Source organism: Marmota monax, unplaced genomic scaffold (assembly GCF_021218885.2).
Source record: "Marmota monax isolate L192 unplaced genomic scaffold, Marmota_monax_Labrador192_F-V1.1 WCK01_AAM20220418_F8-fsc00096, whole genome shotgun sequence".
NCBI lineage: Eukaryota > Metazoa > Chordata > Mammalia > Rodentia > Sciuridae > Marmota > Marmota monax.
The window spans coordinates 4454850-4464412 of NW_026695236.1; the positions used below are offsets into that span (position 1 = coordinate 4454850).

At 34.9% G+C, this 9563-nt stretch overlaps 1 protein-coding gene across 11 annotated transcripts in view; it reads left to right on the forward strand.

Moving 5' to 3' along the window:
* Sytl2 (synaptotagmin like 2) overlaps positions 1-8853 on the forward strand; it is a 110996-nt gene extending 102143 nt beyond the window's left edge. For all 11 annotated transcript variants that reach the window (XM_058577401.1, XM_058577404.1, XM_058577403.1 and 8 more), the window contains 4 exons: positions 3118-3196; positions 5252-5351; positions 6741-6946; positions 7790-8853. In XM_058577401.1, the coding sequence (XP_058433384.1) occupies positions 3118-3196; positions 5252-5351; positions 6741-6946; positions 7790-7935 (531 nt within the window). In that variant the 3' untranslated portion in view covers positions 7936-8853. The remainder of the gene's footprint in view (positions 1-3117; positions 3197-5251; positions 5352-6740; positions 6947-7789) is intronic.
* Positions 8854-9563: the final 710 nt, after the last annotated feature.

The window sequence follows — 9563 nt, forward strand, 5'->3', positions numbered from 1 at the left end:
GAAGCCAGGTGCTAGTAACTTAGTGAGACCCTGTCTCTAAATAAAATGCAAAATAGAGCTGGGGATGTGGCTCAGTGGTCAAGTGGCCCTGAGTACAATCCCCAATACCCCTCCCCGCAAAAATGGTTTTATTTTTCTGATGGACTACTATTATTTTAAAATATCCTTTTTTACCTCTAGTAATACTTCTTGTCATAAAATATGTTTTCTCTGTATAGCTCATTCATTCAGCTTCCATTGGTTAGAAGTTTGTTTTTATCCTTTGATTTTCATCCTTTCTGAATTCTTGTAGTTATGGTTTTATAAGCAATATTTTTAATTTTTTTGGTCAAAATATTTGTCTTTTAATTAGATTACTTAGTGCACTTGCATTTAATGTAATTATTGACATATTTGGATTCAAATCTTAGTATTTCTTTTTTTTTTCCTTATTTCCACAGTCGCCTTCTTTGGGAGTAATCAATTATCATATAATTCCATTTTCCCTTCTATTAATATATCATTTATAGTTTCTTTTTCTTTATTGATTACTGTAGAAATTACATTATTCATCCTTGCATTGAAAGTGTCTAGTATAAGGGCTAGGGGTATACTTTAGTGGTAGAGCCCTTCCCTAATATGCACAAGATCCTGGGTTTGATCTCCAGCACAACACACACACACACACACACAAGTGTCTAATACAAATAAGGATTTTTACCACTTTCAGGACAATGAAAGAAACCAAGACTATTTTAACTCTATTTATTCATTCTCTAATATTTGTAGTATTTTATCATGTTTTAAAAGAAGACATTTTGTTTTATATAATCTGTACATTTAGATTTGACCATGTTTCCTTTCTTACTTCTCTATATCTTTTTCTGCATCTCTGTGTAGTTATTTTTTGTGTTCAAGACTTCCCTTTCAGGCTGGGGATGTGGCTCAAGTGGTAGTGTGCCTGCCTGGCATGCGCGAGGCACTGGGTTCGATCCTCAACACCACATAAAAATAAAATAAAATATTGTGTTCACCTAAAACTAAAAAATAAATATTTTTTTAAAAAGACTTCTCTTTAGTTTACTTTAAGTTCTTCTTTACTGGCAATGGATTCTTTCAAGTTTTCTTTGTATTATACTATCTTTTTCACATTAGACTTTGAAGGATATTTTTGCTCAGCTGCTAGGTTGTCAGTTATTTCTTTCAGCACTTGCAGCTGTCATTCCATTGTATTCTGACTTTCATTTATATTGCAAAGTCAGTTATTAGTCTTATTTTTGTTTCTTTGAAGTTTATGTATTTGTTTCTTGTCATATTTTAGAATTCTTTTTCCTTTAATTTTTAGCAATTTTACTATAATAAACTGAGTGTAGTTTTCTTTGTATTTACCCTTTTTTTTTTTTTTTGGTTCACCAAGTTTCTTAAATCTGTGTCTTTCATCAATTTTGAATATTTCTCAGCAATTATTTCTTCAAATACTAATTTTGCCCTACTTTTTCTCACTCTCTCCTTCTGGAACTTCCAATTACATATGTGTATATAACTTTTTACTCTATCTCATGTCTCATATTCTTTTCTGTATTTTATATTCTTGTTTCTCAATGCTTCAGGCTATTTTTTGGCAACCTATCTTTAAGTTCAATAATTTTATCTCCTGCTTCTACTCTACCATTTAAACCCATCAATAACAGAAAAATTATATTTTTCAGATTTAGATTTTCATTTGATTGTTTTGATTCCTTTTCACTCATAAATAGTATAACTATAGTAAAGTTATTACAAGCATGTATTCAGTATTTTAATCATGTGTCTCTCCTATTTCTTTTTAAATCCTGATTTGATCATTTGGGCCTTTGTCTTGGTGTTCCTGTTCACTTTTTATTGCATGAAAAAGTTTAAGAATAATTTGAAACGGTATACTTTACTCCTGAGGGATAAAATACAGACAGACCACCTCAATCCAGTCTGAGAGTGAGCTGACAATTCAAGGATATGCATTTCCCAAAAGTTCCCAGGCAGTGCTGCTGCTGCTGACCTAGAGACCATAAATTGAAAGCCACTAGTCTAGGATATTTTCCAGTGTCATTCCTTCTTAGGAGATAATCTATCCCAATTTTTGTGCCTCCAGCCCCATAAGATTGCCAAAAGCGCTGCTCAGCTCAGCAGTGTCTTTCTGCCAGACTTTTTATGCTCTTAGTTTGGCACTATGTAAAAATCAGCTAATTCTTCAAAGTGAAAAGCAGAGAACAATGTTGGGCTCTAAGATCTTGTCTATTTGAGTCCTTTTCTGTCTCAATTGTTCTTTTTAACTCCTTCAAATTTATTTTTTATTTTTTTTAAATCTTAGTATGAATGATGGTGTAGTCTAAGCCAGACCATCAGAGATAGAAATGATAAACATATATAATGTCAACCATTATTTAGTATCATAATAAAACAGTTCCACTAAGAATATAGTTCCCAAATATTGCATCAAAATCATTTGAGGCACCTATTTCTAGTCCTACCCAAGGTCTGCTGAATCTGAATTCCTCAGAAAGTGTCAATAGCATTTCTGATGCATATACATATTTTGGAACTAAATAACCATATTTGAAAGTAAAACTCCCCCCTCCATGCTTGAAAATAACAGATATGCATATTAAAATTTTTTGTCCAGTCTTTGTAATTCTTAAACTCCTATGCATTTGGTTTATAATAATCAGGTTAATACAGCTTTGAAAATGAGTTGACTTGTTCACTCCACCTTCCCATGCTATCTCCCATATTTCTTTAAAGAAAGAGAATGCAAATTGTTTTATGTGCTGGTTGAATGACTAACAAAATTTATGTGTTTTGATAAAATTGAAAGCATCTCAGGACACCTCTCCCATCTCCAAACAAACCAATCTGATTTCTCCACCATCTTTGAGACTAAAGGCCATGAAATGTTTACTGGGTGCTCTGCAGGGTTTTCTAAGATTCACAGCTTTGTTTTCCAAGTTACAAAAATAATAGTCTAATTATGATGCAGAGGAAAATTTTAAAGTAGCGTGAGTTATACATAGTCATAGAAAAGGTATGGCCCTGTAACAAAGTACCCACAAACAGGATAAAATATCTGTGACTCACACTTGCTGATATTCCTTTATTTTTCAGACAGCACCAGTTGCCCTCGAAGCAGAAAACAGGGGTGAAATGAAGCTAGCTCTCCAGTATGTTCCAGAGCCAACCCCTGGTTTGTACTGATTTTCTATTCAGAGCCATGCTCTTTGCTTATCCCTTATCTCTCCAAGGATTTATTCTGTTATATTTTCAAAGATGAAGCTCTAAAAAAAATTACTAAGTTAATAAATGTATAAACCAAATGAATCAATTCTCTGTTGTAAACTAGATAATTCATTTTTTATTGTTGTGGCAAAAAAATCATATAACATCTTAACCATTTTTAAGCACATCACTCAGTGATGTTAAGTATATTTACCACTTTGTGAAACAGATCTCCAGAACTTTTTCATTTTGCTACTCTGAAACCTCACTTTTCCCCTATGTCAGTGCTGTTTTCTATTTCTATGAGAAATTCTAATTTTTTCAGTCCATTGTTCAATTCTTATTTTAAGTTTCCCTTCACTCTTCAAAAAGCTTTATCTTCACCGTGTGAATGACCATTCCTTTATTCATAATTTGGGCCTCATGATAATGCTGTGATAAGAATGGAACTTGAGTATGCTTTTTCACAGGTAGGAATTGGAAGAATTCATAGAAAGTCCTTAAGAAATCAGAGCTCACTGGTCTTCCATTTTCAGTCTTATTAACTTTTTTTTCTCAAGATTACTAATCACATCCTTGACATTAGGGCCTCAGGTCTTCAGTTCAGTTTAGGAGTTAAAAAACTGGAAGGAACTAAATGCCAGGTCCTATCCCCACCCTGTTTCCCAAGAAAGTTCCCCAGGAGGTTATCCTTAAGAGTCTGTAGGAATGTTATGGTTGAAACTAGTGGTTACAGATTCAAATGTTTTCAGTAACAAGGTAGTAAACTTAGTGATATGAAAGAAATAATGGAGGTGAGGGCAGTGGCTGAACTAGAAAAGGTATTCTAATTAAGTTTAAAAAAAAAATCAGAGGGCAAGCAGGGCACATCTTTAGGCCAGAATCCTGCCAGACATCATCTTGTAACTTCTGGATCTTCCTAAAAGGCAGATTTTTTTTTTTTTTGCATATGATTTGTATCCTGTCACTTATGGGTCAACATGCATAGAAATGCTAACTTCATTGCTCATTTTCCCCTCTGTCTCTTTGTGGTGTGAACCAGGAGAATGGAATGTTGTGGTGGGCTCTACTTTGTCTGAGTCTCCCTTATGTAGGTTTTCTTCCCTGGGATGACTTCCTATTCTCCTCAACCTATCCAAGCCTTAGATGAAGTCCCATCTCCTCCCTAATGCTTTTGCAGACTATATTAGCCTTCATTGACTACATTATTTTCTAGAATATTGCAATAATAACTTGGCATTTCACTTTACATTGCATTTTATAGTTTTATTTGAACTAATCTCTCCTGCTTAACATTTAATCTATACTTCAAGGGTATAAATTATTTCTTGTATATCTAATGACATTCCAATCACAGAGATGAACATATTATAGATGATCATTAAGTACTGTTTGGTTTACTGATTGAGCTACACGATCCTGATATTGTTCCTCCGTCCATGTGTACCCCATCTAGACAGCAACTTCAGACTAAACCAGCTTATTGGCAATTATCCATAATATTAGCTAGTATGTATGCATGTGCAATATCCCTATAAAATACAAACAAACACTTTCAACAAGAAAAATGGCTATAACTCAGCTAGGACCTGTTTGGTTACTTCATACTCAGATACATTTAAATTTCCTTCTATCAGCACCAATTGATAATGGTGTTAATATTTGAAAGGATTATGTATTTCATTGAGATATTTTTAATATAGCTATAAATGGATAACTCATATTCCTAATATCTGATCTTGTCAAACCAAGCAAAACTCTCCAAAAAAGGATGAAATACTGTGTACTTAGAATAAATATGATTTTTTTTATTCTTATAAATTATTTTTATGGAGTTCTCTGAGTTTAGTGCAGCTGGACTATGAAAGATAGAGTTAGGCGTATATAGGTTTTATCAATTTGATACCATCAAGCACTAGCTAGTAGCTAGCATTCCTGTGCTAGACCATTTTTGGGCTGATACCTTTGGATGCAATGTTGCCAAAAGAGAAATGTAAAACTTTTTTCTATTTGTTCTCTACAGGTAAAAAGCTTCCTACAACTGGCGAAGTGCACATCTGGGTGAAGGAATGCCTTGATCTGCCACCACTAAGGGGAAGTCATCTAAATTCTTTTGTTAAATGGTAACAGCATTAATGACTCAGTCTTCTTCAGTTCTTCTATAGACTAGCCTTTGCTGGCTGGTTTCAGTTTTCTGTATTTGTGATGTTGAAATTCATCAATTATAGTTTAAATGAATTTACCTGGTATAATGGTGATTTAAACTAGAGGAATCTGTAACATGAACTTCCAAATCTTCATTTAGTTTTAAAATCATAAAACTAAGAGGTCATACGTACAAATAAAACTAGAGACCTCAAGCTCAGCTAAGCAACATCTTCTAGAGGTATAACTGTTGGTGAGGGCAATGATTAATACAAAATAATTTATCAAATTTCTAATGGTGGGATGTCATTCTCCTTGACTTCTTTGTAAGCAGGAAGCATTCCTCCTTTCCTTTGTCCCCATGTTTTTGATCCATTTGCAAAGGACTCTTGTATCAGACTGCAGATATTTGGAAAATAATTTGCTAAGCAACCCCCTACTAAGAATTAGCTCATAGAGCTTAAAACTGTTTGGGCTTTTAAAGGGTAAACTTTTTTCTCTGTTATGTGTAAAAAGTGACTGGAACCTAGTAATAACTGAATAGGTATTATGATGATCTAACTCTCTCTAATTTTATCTATATAGAGTCTATTAGAAGACAAATTGTAGCTATTTAAATATATGTGACATAGTTTTAGGTATTTATGACTTTATCATCTTCCTGTGTATACTCTTCATAGTTATTCACAGTTATTCACTGGTAAGAGTTTTCAGCTCAGGTCAATCTCCCATTGTGAGACCACTTTCAGATCTTCTTGCCTTAACAAGAAGCATTATGCATTAAATTCCTTCAATTATTACCATAAGTAAGACATAAGTAATTGAAAAAAAACATTTTTTTTTATTCCCAAGGTCAACCTAGCAAGTTGATTTCTTTTTTTCAAATGTGTATAAGAGTAAGTCTTTATGCCACCATAAAGCATTGGGATACACCATGCTTCTAAAATTTAAGAAATCCTCAAGCATTTGCTACTGTATAAAGCACTTACTTACCACAGACACTGAACTAAGCATTTTGCATGTTTTATTTAATTCTAAGATCAACCTTATGAAGTTCAGCAACACCATTCCCACTTTGTAAACCAGAAACAAGTGTCTGAGAGGTAAAGCAACTTCCCCTAGAATGAACAGCAAATAGGTGGCAGAGTCAAGATTCAAACCAGGTCTGGGCAACTTTGTCCAGGTCTTTGCAGCATAATGTATCTTCTCCTACCCTCCCCCAAACCACCAACACTCTCTCCATACCTTTTCCTCCATTGCTGACCTTTAGTAGCTGTGCTGAAGTATATTGAAAGAATAAGTGTTCACTCTTACACTCTTATTAAAATGCTCTCACAACAATTCCTCTTTTTAAAATTTTTTTGTAGTACCATCCTTCCAGACACAAGTAGAAAAAGTCGCCAGAAGACAAGAGCTGTAGGGAAAACCACCAACCCCATCTTCAACCATACCATGGTATACGATGGGTTCAGGCCTGAAGATCTGATGGAAGCCTGTGTAGAGCTCACTGTCTGGGACCATTACAAATTAACCAACCAGTTTTTGGGAGGTCTTCGGATTGGCTTTGGAACAGGTAATGTTTCTTACATTTTAAATTCTCCGTGAACCAAATTCCCCTGGAGACACTAGAGGGTTGTTTGTTGCTTTGCTTCTTCCTAGTGAAAATAAATATCCTGTCTCCATAAAGTTTAATGAAATGAATGAGTGAAGGGATGTCAGGCTGTATGCCAATGGCTTTCAGTATGAGAAATAACAGGGTGTCCTGTCTGTTGATACAGAGCTTAATTTATTGTTGGTGGGAAGGGTATGGGGAACAGAAATGTCTATATCACTCTTCTACCTTGAAAAAATATTTATGGTCCTTTGAGACTAAAGGTGTGTTTTTAATAATAGCAACTAACATTTATAGAGCACTAGTCACTGTATTCAATGCTTTATTTGCATTATTCATTCATTTAATCCTCATAATAGTTCTATGAGGTTATTAATAATATACTTCTCAAAAGAACCGATATTCCAAGAAATTAAGTAACAGAGCTAATAAGGGACAGAGCCAAAATTCAAAATTGAGTCTGCTAGGTGCCAAAGCCTAACCATACTTGCAGAATCCTCCAAACCCCTCTATGCTGCTGACAAATTGTTATCTGTTTTATATTCATATGAAGAGAAGTACTTGGTCTGAGAATGATCTCAAAAATGGGGTCTACTCAGATGGTCAAATAGTTCTTTTTTATGTGATGTCCCAGATCTGCTTTCTGGTTATATTAAAACTCTTTATAGATGTCTTCTATTAGTGCTTATAGTTAGGGAATAACAACACCGCTCCCCCCCAATACCATTTCCCCAATGGGCTATTCCATTTTAAATGCAAAGTCCCCCCAACACATACCTTCTTTTTTTTTAATTGTTAAATCAGGTAAAAGCTATGGGACTGAAGTGGATTGGATGGATTCTACTTCAGAGGAGGTTGCTCTCTGGGAGAAGATGGTGAATTCCCCCAACACTTGGATTGAAGCAACACTGCCCCTCAGAATGCTTTTGATTGCCAAGATTTCCAAATAAGCCCAGAGCCTACTGCTCCTCCACTGAAAACTACTACAGAGGTCAAATTGGATCTCGAAAATCTGACTACATGGACAAAGATTCTCGCTTCCTTCTGTTGCCACCAATAAAGACTACACAGCATGTTGAAGTCATCTGCATGTGTTTCTTGGATTACAGGGGCCCAAGGGACTTAAATACTGATAAGATATGTGACTTACTTGTGACTCCAACATTAAAGGAGATACCTGAGCAAGTTAGAAAAATTGAACTGTTGCTGCTGCTTCAAAGATTTTTCTGCCAAAAATTATTTCATTAGGAGTATTTTTAACCAACAGAGTGTTCTGGTTTCACACCACATTTGTGTTATGGTTAAACCTGCCACTTGATTATCGCAAACCCCTGCAAGTACTGGTACTTGTAAATAGATAGATTGTAGAAAAAAGTAACAAAAATACTCCTGGGGTAGCCTTGGAGAGGAGCAACATCGGTTATGACAAAGAATTACACAATAAGATAACTATTTACCCTGTAATCTCTAATAATCTGGAATTCCATGTTAGGGCAATAAGAGGAACATGACTGAGCACATTTCTACCTTGAGAAACTGCTTTTTCTTTCCCCCAGTCTCAAGTGTACTTTGGTGCCACCCACTGGCCATAAGTGGAATTCAGCTCTTGGTTTATTTTGGCTTAATTTGAAAGTAGGTCTCAAGTCTGTATTTTGTAATAGAATATGTTTTTAAAAACTTTGCCTATATATGATTGCTTTCCCCATAACTTTATTATATTAAAGCAGTATAATGGTAGCCACAGATGTGCTTTGCAACAAAGTTTTAATTAAAATATAAATTGTTGAATTTTATTGTATTTCCTATATATGTATAATTTTCATAAAATATTTTGTAAAAACCCTTAGAATAAATTATCATATGATTTACATTGTGTTGGCAAATTAGCCTGGCTTTGTACTTTAAATGAAACCCTTTATAAGTAGGAATCATAAAATCTAAATTGCCTAAAAAGTCTTATAAACTTGGGCTAATATTATTTCAGTCTTCACTGTAACTTTTCGCATTATTTCCCCCAAGCAGACAGATAATATAGGTTAATATTTATTCTTAAAAATTTTTTCTCCAGAGAACTCTTGGGATGATTTTAGTACATGAAATGTTACTCCTCCTTAGGACTCAACTAATTTGCTTTTCTCAAAACAAGTGCCGATTTAATGTAGGTTTGATGAAGCCTAGGTAATAAATGAGTATGGGGTCTTACAACAGGTATCTAGTAAATGTTATCAAAACCTCTAACTGCTCGCCTCCTTGCCCAAACAGATACTAGATGGCCTTGTGTCCACTTGTCAGTAAGAGACTTACCTAGGACAACACCCCTTCCACTGTCTCTCTAGGTCTTTTCTGGGAGTATTTAACTCTATTCTCTTTGACCTTAAAGAAGGGAAAGATGAGTTAAGCCTGGAATGCAGTAACCAGCAGTATAAATCCCATCCTGGCTTGTCCATGTCACAGAGTGGACAAGCTCTTCGTTCTGTTACATGTTCAACTACCTCCTAGCATCCAGCCAACTCTGGGGCACTAATGCGATAGGTTCTGGTATGCACTGACCTAGGATCAGGATTGCCTGCATCTTCCC